Source organism: Equus caballus, chromosome 15 (assembly GCF_041296265.1).
Source record: "Equus caballus isolate H_3958 breed thoroughbred chromosome 15, TB-T2T, whole genome shotgun sequence".
In the NCBI taxonomy this organism is placed as follows: Eukaryota; Metazoa; Chordata; class Mammalia; order Perissodactyla; family Equidae; genus Equus; species Equus caballus.
Window position 1 is genome coordinate 47,346,051 of NC_091698.1, and position 15,754 is coordinate 47,361,804.

At 47.3% G+C, this 15,754-nt stretch overlaps 1 protein-coding gene across 1 annotated transcript in view; it reads right to left on the bottom strand.

The window, feature by feature from the left end:
* Positions 1–207: 207 nt before the first annotated feature.
* Positions 208–15,754, bottom strand: part of ATP6V1B1 (ATPase H+ transporting V1 subunit B1) — a 28,853-nt gene continuing 13,306 nt past the window's right edge. The window contains exons 3-14 of the mRNA XM_023618938.2: positions 9,140–9,238; positions 8,847–8,940; positions 8,180–8,257; positions 7,465–7,604; positions 6,376–6,477; positions 5,638–5,735; positions 4,476–4,599; positions 4,094–4,244; positions 3,763–3,845; positions 2,813–2,917; positions 2,455–2,584; positions 208–2,346 (exon numbers count right to left, since the gene is read on the bottom strand). Of these exons, the coding sequence (XP_023474706.1) occupies positions 2,183–2,346; positions 2,455–2,584; positions 2,813–2,917; positions 3,763–3,845; positions 4,094–4,244; positions 4,476–4,599; positions 5,638–5,735; positions 6,376–6,477; positions 7,465–7,604; positions 8,180–8,257; positions 8,847–8,940; positions 9,140–9,238 (1,368 nt within the window). The 3' untranslated portion in view covers positions 208–2,182. The remainder of the gene's footprint in view (positions 2,347–2,454; positions 2,585–2,812; positions 2,918–3,762; positions 3,846–4,093; positions 4,245–4,475; positions 4,600–5,637; positions 5,736–6,375; positions 6,478–7,464; positions 7,605–8,179; positions 8,258–8,846; positions 8,941–9,139; positions 9,239–15,754) is intronic.

The following is a 15,754-nucleotide window of genomic DNA, read 5'->3' on the forward strand; positions in this document are numbered from 1 at the left end:
AACTCTAAATGTAAAAGCTAAAACCATAAAACTCTTAGAAAAAACTTATAAGCATAAATCTTTGTGACCTTAGATTAGGCAATGGGTTCTTAGACATGACACCAAAAGAAACAAAGGAAAAAGCCAGATAAACTAGCCATAATAAAAATTTAAAACTTTCATGCTTCAAAACCACCATCAAAAAAGTGAAAAGACAACCAACAGAATGAAAGAAAATATTTGCATGTATTGATTAAAGATTTGTGTCTAGAAAATATAGAAAACTCTTAAAATTCAACAATAAAAAGATAAATAACCCAATTTAAAAATGGGTGAAGAATCATTTCTGAATAGACATTTCTCCAAAGGAGATGTACAGATGGCCAATAAGCACATGAAAAGATGCTCAACATCATTAGTCATCAGGGAAATGCAAATCAAAACCACAAGGAGATATTATTTCACACCTACCAGGATGGCTATTATCAAAAAGTCTGATAATAAGTGTTGTTGAGGATGTGGAGACACTGGAACCCTCATCCACTGCAGATGGGAATATAAAATGGTGTAGCCACTTGGGAAGTGGCTTTGTTGTCTGGCAGTTCCTCAAAAGGTTAAAGAGAGCTACCATCTGACCCCAGGATTTTCACTCCTTGGGATACCCAAGAGAAATGAAAACTTAGTCCACAGAAAACCATGAATGTTCACAGCAGCATTCTTCATAATAGCCCAGAAGTGGAAACAACCACATGTCCACAAACTGAAGAATGGATAAACCAAAGGTGGTATATTCATACTGTGAAATAGTATTTGGCAATACAGAGAATGAAGTACTGACACATGCGATGACATGGATGAACCTTGAAAACACTATGAAAGAAGCCAGACACAAAAGACCACATATTATATGATTCCATTTATATGAAATGTCCAAATAGGCAAAACTATAGAGAGAGAAAGAAGATTAGTGGTTGCCTAGGGCTGGGGAAGAGGCAGAAGAGGGGTTTAAGGGGTGATGGCCAGGGGTGCAAGGTTTCTTTTTGAGGTAACGAAAATGTCCTAAAATTGATTTTGGTGAAGGTTGCACAACTCTGTGAATATGCTAAAAACTGTTGACTTTTACAATTATAAATAGGTGAATTGTATGGTATGTGAATTATATTTCAATAAAGCTGTTATTAAATAAAAACAACTCTATGCCCTGTGGACACCCAAAAGCTTTCCCTAAAATGACTGCAAATTGGCTCGGGGATGGGAATTTTATTCGTGGGCCTCCTTTGGTATCACCTCTTGATCCAAGAATTCTGGCCTGGTTCCACAACGCATTGACCCAGAAATGGAACTCGGCCCTTTGCTGAAGTCTTGTCCTCCCGCCCTGCACTGCCTCTTAAGAAGCAGTGGTGACTGCACTGGAGATGGGGCAGAGCAGAGGGAGGGGATGACATTACAGAAGAGCAGGCAGCTTTCCAACGAACATTAGGTATCCTGGGTTTTAGGACGCTCTTCACCCATTTCTTAACTGGGGAGGCCTTTCCTCAGCCTTCTGCACCCCCCACCCGTGTCCCTCAGGCCATCTTCCCAGCAACTGCCCTCCCTTCCTGTCTGGAGCAAACCAAATACCTCCCCAGCATCTCTCAGGCAGAGCCGTTTATAATCAGACACTTCTCTTGTGGCCTTCATTGTCCTTTTTATGGCCCCTGAGCTGAGGTTCCACCCAAGAAATCTATCAAAATATTTCTTAACAAAGATAAATATCTCCCTAAGAGGAATTCTATTGTCAGTTGTTAAGATACTAATGTGACTGTTTTTTTAAAGTGGAGAGAATAGTTTAATGAACCTCATGTATCCATCACTCCCAGCTTTAACAATTATCAGTGTTTTGTTAATCTTGTTTTCACATAAGACAAATACTTCATCTCAGTTACTTCTTATTTTGGGGGCTTTTAAAATAAAAATTCAAACGCTCCTGTCAGAGCCAAATAGAATACAGACGGAACCACCTTTTGTTCTTTCCCACTGCCGGGAATCCAGGGCGGGGGATGGAGCGTGGGAGCCCCAACCCGTAGCCGTCGGGGGGCTGCAGGTGGGCGCGGAAGCAGTTGGTTCGGGTGAGTGCGACCACGGCGGATGGGGAGGGGCGCGTAGACTTGGACGCGGAGCGCAGAGTCCCGGGACCGCGTTCGCGGGCCAGGCTGCAGGCGGGCTAGAGCGCGGTGTCCGACATGAGGTCCTGTGGCGCCCCCTCGCGGGAGTAGAACTCATCAATCACGCTCTGCGGGATGCGCTTCAGCATCTCTTTGGGGAAGATGCGCAACAGCTTCCAGCCCAGGTCCAGCGACTCGAACACCGAGCGGTTCTCGTAGGGGCCTAGCGACAGAGCGGGAGGGTTAGGCGCGTGTGTGTGTGTGTGTGTGTGTGTGTGTGTGTATAGCGGGGTAAGGGGCTTACTGCCTTAACGCCCCCAAAGCGCCTCACCCTGGTTGATGAAGTTCTTCTCGAATTTCTGCAGGAATTCCAGATAGAGCAGATCCTCCGAAGTGAGAGCCTCCTCCCCGACCACTGCCTTCATGGCCTGCACGTCCTTCCCGATGGCGTAGCAGGCATACTGGGTGAAGACACGGGCGAGGGGACGGGGCGGGGGGGGGGGGGTGGGGGAGGGTCGGCGGTCACCGCAGGCTTACCACTGGAGCCCAATGGCCCCCAAACTGGCCGTGCGTGGCCCCTTTCTGGGGGAGCGACTTTTCCAGGAGAAAAGCTCGTGGTCCAGACAGGGCTCAAACCTCCAGCTTCTGAAACTAGCTTACCCGCCAGCCCTGCGCCCTCTCCTTCTTACCAGCTGGTTGGAGACATCTCCGTGGTCCTTTCTCGTCATGCCCTCCCCGATGGCGGACTTCATTAGCCGCGACAGGGAAGGGAGCACGTTGATGGGGGGGTAAATCTGGGGGGGAGCGGAGCAGAAGAAGGGAGTGGCAGAGGCAGGGTCCGAACTTTCCTTTTCTTCCCACTGCTACTTCTCTCCCCTCCCCCTACTGGTTCTCGGGAGACTGGTCCTCATTTGTCCTACAGAGAGGACACTGGTCACTCCCTGCTCTCATTCATCTCCCACAGATTCTAGGTCTTGGGTATGCTGGTGTCCCCAGGTGTGCTCCTAGACAGGAGAGTATCAAGGGAGATGACATGACCTTAGTGAAAGGCTTGCTATTTCAAAACTTTTGATTATTTGGCCAAAAACCAAGTTGAAGCTTAATAGTTAATAGCTGCAAAGAAAGAACGTGCCAAGCGAAGAAGAAAAGGTCGTGGGGTGCCCTTAACCTCAGATAGGACAGACACAGTTTCTAACCCGTTGGCACATTATTCACTATCTATTTGTGTCGGTTACCCTTGTTTCCTGTTCACCAAAGCAAACTACTGGCAAGGAAGAGAAATGGTATTTATTTAGTATATACTATCTGCTAGATGCTTTCTATATGCCAACTTATTTTATCCTCCACAATGCAACTGTGTGATAAGTATTATTGTTCCTATTTTATAGAAGAGGAAACCTAGTATCAGAGAGATGAAATTATTTTCTCCAGGTCCCACAGCCAGGTAGGCTGGCTTCTGCCCTGACCTGCCTTCTGTCTGTGGACCACACAGTCTTCCAGGGAGGGGGGTTATCTCTTGTTTGGGGTTAGCCTTGCCTGGCCCCTCCTAATTCACAGAGAGACAAAGCACAGGGGGTGGGGGTGGGACATCTGTTAGTCTGTGTCTTTGGGGTGGAAGTGGGTATGGAGGGGACAGTACCTGTCTATTATGAAGCTGTCTGTCCACGTAGATCTGTCCCTCTGTGATGAAGCCCGTCAGGTCTGGGATCGGGTGGGTGATATCTACAAGGAAATGCGTTGGCCTCAGTGTAGATGGGGCCCATGTCTCCACCCCCTCAGGGCCATCTGGGTTCTATTCCCCTCACTGGAGTGATAGGGGTTGGGAGGGGGGGCAAGAAAAGGATAGTGTCCACCTTGATGGAGGAACAGAGCCACTGCACATCTATGCAAAGAAGCATGGGCCCTTTAAGGGTCCAGGTGGGAAGAGAGGGCAGGGGGCTGTGGAGGTAGTGGGCAGTGAGGAAGCTCACCATCATTGGGCATGGTGAGGATGGGGATCTGAGTGATGGATCCGCCCCGGCCTTCCACGCGGCCCGCCCGCTCGTAGATGGTGGCCAGGTCTGTATACATATATCCAGGGAAGCCTCGGCGCCCTGGCACCTCTTCCCTAGCAGCCGAGACCTGTCCGAGGGCAATAGGGTAGGAGAAAGGGTGAGAGGCAGACACAGGAAGGGTGAGTGGGAGGGTCAGCAACCGTGTGAGAAGTGCGTGGGGGGCAGGAGAGGAATGGCCAGGCTGCTACTGCTCCCTGGAGCTCACGGGAGTGGGGGCAGGCCTGGGTGTGTGAGCTCTGGGGTCCAGGGGCTAGGGAGAGGCAGGGATGAACCTGACACCCCTTGCCGGCCACCTCACCTCCCGCAAGGCCTCTGCGTAGGAACTCATGTCCGTCAATATGACCAGCACGTGCTTCTCACACTGGTAAGCGAGGAACTCAGCAGTGGTCAGCGCCAGGCGCGGGGTGATGATCCGCTCGACCCTGGAGGTATGGCCAGTGTGGAGAGAGCCTGGAGGCCCCGGCCTCTGCTCCATTTAGCCCCAGTGCTGAGTGCAAAGTGAACTGGGAAGCTGGTACTGTGCATAGTAGCAGAGTGGGTATGCTGAGCCCCTGCTCCCAGCCCCCAGGTCAGGGCGATGGTTCCTGGGAGTGGGCACTCAGCCAAGTATGACACTCCCTCCTCCTACTGTTCAAGGTAGGAAAGGGGCAGAGGCTGGGGCAGGTGGGGAGTTGGGTGAGGGTGGGACAGTCAGGGCCAGGCATGTCTAGTGAGGATGACAGTGGCCCACCTGTGGCATCTCAGAGCCAGGTGGGGTCTGCTCTAGCTCCCTCTTCACCAGGGCACCCTGCACTCGGGTCACTGGAGACTCTCCCTCCATGTCCTCAGGATTCTTTCCTCGCTGTTCCTCCCTGCTCCTAAGCATACTCAGTCTGCACGGTCCACGCGCTCCCTGGCCCGCAGCCACTGGCTGGCGGTCCCTCTGGCTCCAGCTACTCAGTCCTCAGGCTCTGTGCCTGTGAGTCTTTCCTTTGGTGACTCATCGTGGCCCCCAGAGCTCTGTTACTTAGTTTTTAAGTACTCTTAGTACCCAGGATAGTTTATTAGAATTTTTTTTCATCCACCTGATCCCCAGATTTAAACTCACTTTTTCTAAACTTTTAAAATAGAGTTTTTCTAAACAAATGGTTTAGGGAAATATCTCTTTAGGGGTGACTTTGTGGAAGGGACCTAAGGATGAGGAGCCCTGATTCTGGACAGTGGCTGGACGCAGGTTGTGGGCAGAGCAGAGGGGCTGCAGGTGGCAGGCGGGGTGGTGGCCTGGCTCCCTCTGTCTCTCCGTGGGCTGTCCCTGCCCCGTGCCCAATCTCAGCTTCCCCATCTGCACAATAAGGGGTTGTTGTCCCGGCTCTGGCCCGTAGCTGTAGTTCTGGGATGCCCCTGAGCCGTGGTACTCTGAATCTTGGAAGGGGACAGGGCCTGCTGCCTGAGGGCGGTATGGGCATCAGGGGAGGGCTCACGTTGGGTCGTTGGCCAAGTTCAGGAAGAGGCAGACATTCCCCATGGTCCCGTTCTGCTCGAAGTCGGACTTGAAGAATCTGGCTGTCTCCATGTTCACCTGGACACACAGCAGGGAGGGCTGGAGGCAGGGCCTAGAGGCCTGAGAGCGGGGACCCGGGTTCCTCCCATCTCTTCTCAGTAAAGCCTATCAACTGACTGGCTACCAGTCACTGGAGGTGAAGATGCCATGGTCACTGGGGGGACCCTGGGGCTTGAGAAGGCAGGGGCTGGGGTTGCTGCCCAGTCCTGAGTAGGGTCTCATCAGACCCCCAAAGAGAGGTTCAGACTCCAGGTTGAACTCTGCTCAGTACCATCTGCACCACCTTGGCCAGCTGCTTCCCCACTAAACTCCCATACCCCCCTGGGGCCCTTCTCAGAGCCCCCTGGCATCCCCCTCCTGAAGCTGTCTTGTCTCCCCAAATTCTCTGGCTTCCCCCTCCTCCGGGCCAAGCTGGGCTCATCTTGTAGGTACCATAGCCTTTGGGATGCTCAAGGGACACGCGGCCCTGGTCACTGAGCCTGCCACACCCCCTCTAGTCATGCTCTTGCCTCTCCCACCAGACAGACCTGGACCGGGACGCTTTCCAAGGAGAAGACTTGTGCCTCCCCCATCAGATCAGGCCATGCCAGGGGCCAAGGGAGACAAGGCTGCCCGTCCATGGCTTCCAGAACTTGCCAATCTGCCCAGCCCCTCTTACCCCCATGGCTGCAAAGACGATGGCGAAGTTGTCGTCGTGATAGTCCAGCACAGCCTTGGACTTCTTCACCAGCCCAGCCTGGCGGCAGATCTGGGCGGCAATCTGGGGCGGAGCAGGGGCGGGGGAGTTGCGCATGTCAGCACCAGAGCCCAGAGCCCACCCCACTGAGCACCACTGAGGAGGATGGATGGAGCAATGTCCAGTCCATCCTCCTGCCAGGGCCTCTGGTGGGAAGGATCCAAGGCCTGAAAGGTGAAAGGGCTGCCCCAGGTCCTACAGCCTTTTGGGGAGGGGGGCACCCTATTCCGTGGCTGTTAAAGGGCTGAGGGTGCCTGTCAGGAGAAGCAGGGCAGAATAACAGTTCCAAAGAGCAATTGCCTCAGCACGGGTTTGGGGTGGTTTGGCCCTTCACGCCCCCGGTGCCTCCCTGAGGCCGCTGGGGGTGATCTGAGTGCAGAACTGCAGGCCTGCAGGGTGGGGAGCTGCCAGTCACACAGGTCCAGATGTGCGTGTGCAGGGGGAGAGCGGGGACGCCTATGCCCTCTAACCACTATTTCGAGGGTGCACTGGGACACATCCAGGATTGGTCATTATGTGGCTGGTTAGGGGAGGAGCATCCAGAAACCTTGTCACCTGGCTGCTCTGAGAAGAACCGGCTGTTCACTCTTGGTGGTGGGAGTGGGGCAGGGAGTCTGCAAAGAGAGGCTTCAGATGGCTGTGGGGCGGCATGAGAAGGCTTCACCCGGTGCAGGGAGGAAAGCCCATTACAAGGACCAGTGGGCAGCGCTGTCAGCCCGGCTGAGCAGGACTCTCAATACTGGGGCTAGCAACGGGCTCTCTTGTGAGCCAAGGAGTGCACCACTCACTCAGGCAGAGGCTTGAAGACCTGCTTGGGGACAATGAGGGGGTCTTGTGCAGCCCTGAGTCCCTGAGCTAGCAGAGGACAACTGCCAGTCTGAATGCTGATGGTGCCAGCTGGGCCGGCCCCTGACTGCTCTGCACAGGCGCCCCTCCTTGCTCACCCACCAGCCCCGGCCTCAGCTCTGTCCCTTCCACCTGGCCCTGTCTGCAGGCCCCTGCAGGCCTAACCTCATTGTGGGGAAGCCCGGCTGCTGAGAAGATGGGGATCTTCTGCCCACGGGCAATGCTGTTCATGACATCGATGGGAGAGATGCCCGTCTGAATCATCTCCTCGGGGTAGATGCGGTCGTGGGGGTTGATGGGCTGGCCTGGGAGGTGATGATGGACCAGGGTTCAGGTCTCTCTCTGCCCCCCAAACCTGCCCCCCAAATCTGCCCCAGACTCCAGAGTGGCACTGTGTAACAGAACTTTCTGTGATGATAGAAATGTGCTCTGACTCCGCTGCCCAACACAGTAGCCCTAGTCACATGTGGCTACTGAGCACGTGAAATGTGGTTTTCAAATGAAATTTTATTCTATTTGAATTCATTTGTATTTAAATGGCCACATGTCAGCGCTCCCTTTGGACAGCGCTGCCCTGGTGCATTGTAAGTGGCAGGCAGGCGGGAGCTCAGGCTGGCCCCCGTGGGCCGAACCAGCGCCCTCTCCAAGATCTATAGGTACTGTGTGGGATTCGGAGGACCTGAGGGTGACCCAGAGACCTCTTACCTGGGAGATCCACCTCTTAGCCTGAGCAGCCCTGGGGGTGAGCCCTGGGCAGTTGCCCCTGGCCTGTGTCTGGGGCAGAGCTTCCAAGGGCAAGGTGGCAGAGGTGATGACTGGGGGTGGGGAAGATGGTTAGAGGCTGGCTCCCGAAAGCCATCCAGAGCTCCTGGTCACTCACCATTGATATCCAGGAAGTCTTCTGCCATGACCACTGGCCCCTTGTCAATGGGTTTGCCGGAGCCATTGAAAACCCGACCTGTGGGTGGGCGAGGGGTGTTGTAGGGTGCTCAGGGCCAGCCCTGTGTCTCTCCCTGCTGCTCCCCCTCCATGCCACCACCAGCTCCCGCCGCCCCCCCATGTCCCGATTGCCCTGTGTCCCCCTCCCCCTCAGCCCCCAGAGAGCTGGATACAGTGACTGTCTCTTTGAAGGGTCTTCCCTTCTCTCCTGGAAACCTTTACAGGCAAGATCTTGGCCCAGGACCATGACTTGAATGGGGGAGGGGTGGTTTAGGGCTGGAAAGAGGAGACAGCCAGGTATGGCAGATCTTGGGAGGAAATTAGGGGACGTGCAGTCCATTTCAGCCTGACCCCAAATAGATGGCACCTGCTGTGCCTCTAGTTTATGGAACCCGCCTTCCTCATTTATTGAACACCTGCTATATGTCAGGCCCTGTGCTGGGGTCAAGGATCAAAGAGAAAAGAAGACACAACCCCTGACCTCAAAGAGCTCACAGAGGAGGCAGACGTGTAAAGAGGCAACGACAGTGCAGTGTGCTAAGTGCTTGGTCAGGGAAGCCGGGCTGGAAGGACAGAAGAGCACCCCTCGCCCCACCCCAGTGCCTCACCCAGCATGTCCTCTGACACTGGAGTCCGTAGGATGTCCCCTGTGAATTCGCAGGTGGTCTTCTGGGCATCGATCCCAGAGGTCCCTTCAAACACCTATGGGACAAGAGGCTAGTTACTCTAATAAGGAGCTTGCTGGGGAGAAGGGGGCCTCCCATTCTGCCATTTCTGCCCAGCTCTGGGTAAGGTGCTCTCAGAAAAGTGGGACATTTCTTGTCTTTGCAGCTTATAAGATAGTGTGGGAACTTTGTGGGTTCATTCATTTATTCCACCAGCCAACATCTCATTGACTTACCTGCACAATGGCCTTGGTGCCAGCCACCTCAAGCACTTGCCCGCTCCTCTGAGTCCCATTGGGGAGGGTGAAGTTGACGATCTCGGCATACTGGGCAAACTGGTGGGAGGAGAGAGCAACCCAGAGTGCCAGTGAGACCACAGGTGAAGTCCCTGTCTCCTCCCCACCCCTCCTTGATCCAGTCTTTAGCTCCCATCTCCCCTGTTGTGCCCAAACACTCTTGGAAATGAACTTGAGGGTCTGGGAGGTGGGATGCTTGCATTCTGTTTGGGAGGCAGTATACCTGGATGGGTAGGAGTGCCGACTTTAGAGCTGGAAGACCGGGGTTAGAATTGAAGTTCTGATGCTTAGAAGCTGTGTGACCTTGTGGAAGTTACTTAACGTTCCTGAGTCTTACTTTCCTCATCTTTAAAATGGGGGTAATAATGATAATACCTACTTCACAGGGCTGCTGTGGGGAGGAAATGAGATAATATATGGAAAGCCACTAGCTGGTGCCCAGCAGCTCGTCACAGCTCAGTAGAATGTAGTAGCTATTATGGCTGTTTAGTTCTCCTGGACAGCACAGTTGTGTCTGCCCCTGGGGGAAGATGGTGAACACACTGGCAAAGTGCTTTCCTTGGCTCCCAGACGTCCCTGTGTACCAGGGGCAGTCTGTCCCTAGCCATGAAGCTGGGATTGATTCACATGTCTTCCTCCTAGGCTTCAGGAATAAAAGGAATCAGGCCAATATCTGGACTACATAAAGAACTTCTACAACTCAAGAGTAAAAAGGCAAATAACCCAAGTAAAAAATGGGCAAAGTATCTGAATAGACATTTCTCCAAAGAAGATATATAAATGTGCCAATAAGCACATCAGATGCTCAACATCATCAGTCCTTAGAGAAATGCAAATCAAAAGCACAGTGAAGGAAACAAGTGTTGGAGAGGATGCGGAGAGAAGGGAACCCTCCTACACTGCTGGTGGGAGTGCACACTGGTGCAGCCACTGGGGAAAACAATATGGAGATTCCTCAGAAAATTAAGAATAGAAATACCATATGATCCAGCTATTCCACTGCTGGGTATTTACCCAAAAAACACAAAAACATGAATGCATAAAGATACATGCAACCCTATGTTCATCACAGCATTATTCACAATATCCAAGACATGGAAGCAACCTAAGTACCCATCAAGGGATGAATGGATAAAGATGCAGTATATATACACAATAGAATACTGCTCAGCCATAAGAAACAATGAAATCCGGCCATTTGTGACAAGATGGATGAACCTTGAGGGCATTATGCTCAGTGACATAAGTCAAAGGGAGAAAGTCAAATGCTGTATGACCTCACTCATAAGTAGAAGATTAAAACAACAAACAATCACATAGAGACAGAGATTGGATTGATGGTTACCAGAGGAGGGAGGAGGGAGGAGGGAGGAGGGATGGGTGATTAGGCACGCGTGTGTGGTGATGGATTGTAATTAGTCTTTGGGTGGTGAACATGATGTAATCTACACAGAAACTGAAATGTGTAACCGTGTACACCTAAAATTCATATAATGTTATAAACCAATGTTACTGCAATAAAAAAATTAAAAAATAAGACTGCGTTTAAAAATATTAAAGAGAACTTCTCTGAACAATGCCGCTCCCTATCTCCCCATCTCAAATCTTCTCGTTTCATCACCCAGTTCATTTTCTTCACAGAAATTACCAGTATCGGAAATAATCTCATCTATTTAATTGTTTGCTTTTTTTTTTTTGAGAGGTGAACTTTCATTTAAAAAGCTCATTCTAAAAGGCTGTGGTTGTTTCTTTGTTTTTTTAAAAAAATTTTTATTTTTTTCAGATGTGCATCGTGTTTCAAATTCTGTTTACTTTTTTTTTTTTTAAGATTTTATTTTTCCCTTGTTCTCCCCAAAGCCCCCCGGTACATAGTTGTATATTCTTCGTTGTGGGTCCTTCTAGTTGTGGCATGTGGGACACTGCCTCAGCGTGGTTTGATGAGCAGTGCCATGTCCGCTCCCAGGATTCGAACCAAGGAAACACTGGGCCGCCTGCAGCGGAGCGCACGAACTTAACCACTCGGCCACGGGGCCAGCCCCTCTGTTTACTTTTTTATTGTCTCCCTTCACCAACCAGAATGTAAGCTCCATGAGGGCAGGTACCTTATTAATCTTGAGCAACTCATGGTGCCTGACCTTTGGGAGGTACATAAAAAGTACTGCTGGAACAACAACAAAAAAGCACAGTGAGATACCACTTCACACTCACTAATACGGCTGTAATAAAAAAGATAATAACAAGTGTTGGCCAGCCCCAGTAGCCTAGTGTTTAAGTTTGGCATGCTCCACTTCAGCAGCATGGGTTCAGTTCCCAGGTACTGACCTACACCCTTCATCTGTCAGTGGCCATGCTGTGGTGGTGGCTCACATACAAAAAGAGAAAGATGGGCAGCAGATGTTGGCTTAGGGCGAATCTTCTTCAGCAAAAAAAAAAAAAAAAAAAAAAGAACAAGAAAAAGAAAAAAGATAACAAGTGTTGTTGAGGATGTGGAGACATTGGAACCCTCATAAACTGCTGCTGGGAGTGTAAAATAATGTAGCCACTTTGGAAAACAGTCTGTGTAGCAGTTCCTCAAAAGGTTAAACCTTTTTATAGAGGTTTCATGTAGAGTTACCATATGGCCTAGCAATTCCCCTCCCGGGTATATATCCAAGAGAAATAAAAACATAAAAACTTGTATATGAATGTTCTAGTAGCATTATTCATACGAGCCAAAAAGTGGCAACAAACCAAATGCCCACCAACTGAAGAATGGATAAAGGAAATGTGATATATCCGTACAATGGCATGTTGTTTGATAATAAAAAGCAAAGAAGAACTGATGCATGGTATAACATGGATGAACCTTGAAAATATGCTAAATGAAAGAAGTTGATCACAAAAGACCACATATTGCATGATTCCATTGACATGAAATGTCCAGAATAGTCAAATCCATTGAGACAGAAAGCAGATTAGTATTTGCTGGGGTTGGGGAGAGGGAGGATTGAGGGTGACAGCTAACAGGTACAGGGTTTCCTTTCTGAGGTGATGGAAGTGTTCTGGAATTAAATAGTGGAGATGGTTGCACACCTCTGTACATATACTAAAACCCACTGAACTGTACACTTTAAAAGAGTGAAGTTTGTGGGATGTGAATTAGAACTCAATTTTAAAAAAAGACCTGGCTTTCCCTTCAGGACCACCAGCAGCTGGTGGGCCCCCAGGGAGTCCCCCAGCTTTGCTGTCTGCGCATGCTCCCGGAGCCAGGTTCTCAGTCTTCACCCACATCTGGAGGAGGCTACCAGCTGGGCCAGGGAGACTGGGCAGAGAGAGCACCCTCCCCACTGACCCTGGTCCTCCGCACCAAGAGCGCCGGGTCCTGTATCTGCACCTCTTCCCAGGGGAGGAACTGGCGAGGATGGTGTCTTCACCCAGCCTCCCTACCTTGCTTCCCAGCTTGTTGATTTGCTTCAGGGAGTAAATCAGAGCCTTAACCCAATAAAAATAAATGATAAAAAGATGACACCCCTGCCCCCACCGAAGTTCCTAATATTCTGGGAAATTAAAGTACTTCTCTAAATTACTCCTTGGACAAAACTGAAATGACAGATTATCTAGACAAGAATGAAAGGCATCACTGCGAGCCTTGATCTGTGGAACACATCGAGGGGGACGATGCTTTCTGATCATAATCAAAGTAAGTTAGAAATCAATAACAAAAGAGAGAAAAACCTCATACATTTGGAAACTTAAAAGCATTCTAAATGTAGAAGAATTTATGATCAGAATTCGAAAACATTTGGCACTAAAGAATAAGGAAAAATTATATATTAACATGTGTGTGATGCATTTAAAGCTTTAAATGCTTATATTAGAAAAGAAAAAAGGTTGAGGAAGCTTAAAAGTATGCAACTTAGAAGTTAGAAAAAGGACAGCATTACAACTCCTGGAAAGTAGAAGAAGTAACAAGAGAGCAGAAATCATTAAGGAAGAAAAATATATATAATGGAAAAGATCAACAAAGCCAAATTGGTTCTTTGAAGAGCCTAATAAAACAGACAAATCTTTGGCAACACTGATTAAGAAAAGAGTAAAGTCATGAATAAATAATTGTTGGATTAAAAAAGTCAAAACTAGCTATGCTAATAATTTTAAAAATTATTAAAAAGAATAGAAAGGAATTATGAACAATTTTATGTAATATGTTACAGAACTTAGATTAAATGAATAAAGTCCTAGTAGAAAACTACTCAAACCAAAAACAATTAAAAACTAAATAGAAAATCAGAAGAGTTCTGTAATGCTTGAGACATTGAATAATTTAAAATCTTTCCACAAACACCAGTCCCTAATAGTTTACCAGTGAGTTCTAACAATCAAGGAACAATTTAAAATTTACTTAAGCTCTTCAAAAGACTGGAAAAAAAGTGATAGTCTTTAATTCATTTTATGAGGCAAGCATAACCTTGATACCAAGATAAGATAATTATGGGAAAATTATAGGCAATCTCACTCATGAATATAGATGCAAAAATCCTAAACAAAATATTAGCATACCAAATCCAGCAATGTATAAAAAAGACAAAGTTACAAACAAACCAAATAATAAAAGAAAAAAATTAAAAAACAAAAAATGAAGATAAACACACACACAAATAAAAATAAAGAAGACCAAGCTGGGAGTATTCCAGGAATTTAAGGTGAGTCTAATATTAGAAAATCTACTAAAGTAATTTATCTCATAAGTGGATTAAAGGATTAGAAAATTTTTTACTGTGATCAAGTAAAAAAATTTTAAAGAAAGTTAAAAAAACTATCCATTATTAGAAATGAAAAACAAAGAACAAAACTACTCTTTGAAAACAGAGAATAAAAGGGAAATTCCTTACCTCAAAGTATCCTCAAAAAACCTACAGAAAATATCATAGTCAATGGTATAATGCATGAAAGATTCCCTTTAAAATTAGGGGCAAAACAACAATGCCTGGTGTCATCACTCTACTCAGCCTTGTGCTGGAGGGACCAGCCAAAGTCATAAGACGGATGGAAAATAAAGATTAGAAGGAAACAGAACCATAAACTGGAAACCCCCCCACCCCAAATCTGAGACAGTTAGTACCCCCCAAAGAAACTATAGACCAATTTCTCTTATAAATATAGATGCAGAAATTATACATAACCTGTTAGCCAGTCAAATCAAGCAGGATATTAAATAAATAAACAAGTATGGCCAAATAGGATTATTCCAAGAATAGAAGACTGCGTCAGTCAACATTTGGGAATTTGTCAACATTTGACAACACAAGTCATAATAATAAAGAGTTTGTCAACATGTATTAAAAGAAAAATCCCACAGGATTATATAAATAGAAACCAAAAAGGCTTTTGATACAATTTGGCATCTGCTTCTAATACAATTCTATGTAAAATGGGAACGGAAAGCAACTCCTCCAACACTAGACTATTTACCAAAACCAGCATCGACATCCTTCTAAAAGGTGAAATGCTCAACTCATTTTCATTTCCAATAAGATCAGTAACCCAGACAGATGCCTGTATCACTGCTGTTACTAATATTGTTTTGGAAATTTTAGTTTATACAATAAGACAAAAAATAAATTAAAAAGTATACCAATAACCATAAATGGAGAATGTTCTATATTTTTTAAAAAGTGGGGAGAGGAGGAGACTGCATTCTCCAAACATGTCAAAGAATGGCTGTGGAAAAGTTCCGGATTACAGGAAGCGGAACAGACATGATGATTAAATGCATTGCCTGGCTCCCCGGACTCGAGGCTGGATCCTGGATGGGAATGCTAGAGAGGACTTCACCAGGTCAGCTGGCAAACTGGAACGTAGGGGGTAGATTAGAGAACACTATTGGTGTAGATTTCTAAGGTTGATAACTACTGTAGGTATCTAAGAGAACATCCTTATTCTTTGGAAATACACACTGGAGTATTTGGGGATAATTTACTCTCAAAAGATCTCGAAAAAAATTATGCATATACACACACACTCAGAGCAAATGATAGAATAAATGGGATAAAATGTTAACAGTTGGGTATATGGATGTTCTTTGTACTATTTTTATTTCTGCAACTTTTTCTAAATTTGAAATTGTTTCAAAATAAAAAGTAAAATTAAAGTATGCCGATGGGAAAAGAGACATAATTCCCTTTATTTACAGATAATATTGTTTAGATCTAGAAAAACCTGAGAGGCTCTAGTTAAAAAAAAAACAAAACAATCCAGGATTAATAAGAAGATTTGGCTGTATACAAGATAAAGACATAAAAATCAATCTCTTTTTTTCTATTCCAACAACAATCAGTTAGAAGAGGGAATGGAGAAAAATATTCCATCCCCAATAGGGCCAAAACACATAAAATATCTGGAAATAAAATTTAACAAGAAAGGTATAAGAAAATAATAAAATCATATCAAAAGACACAGAACAAGCCGTGAACCAATGGAGAACAACACTGCTTCCCAAGACAGAATGACTTCCCATAATAAAAATATAAATCCTTTTCAAAAGTTTATAGATTACATGCATTTCCAGTGGATTAT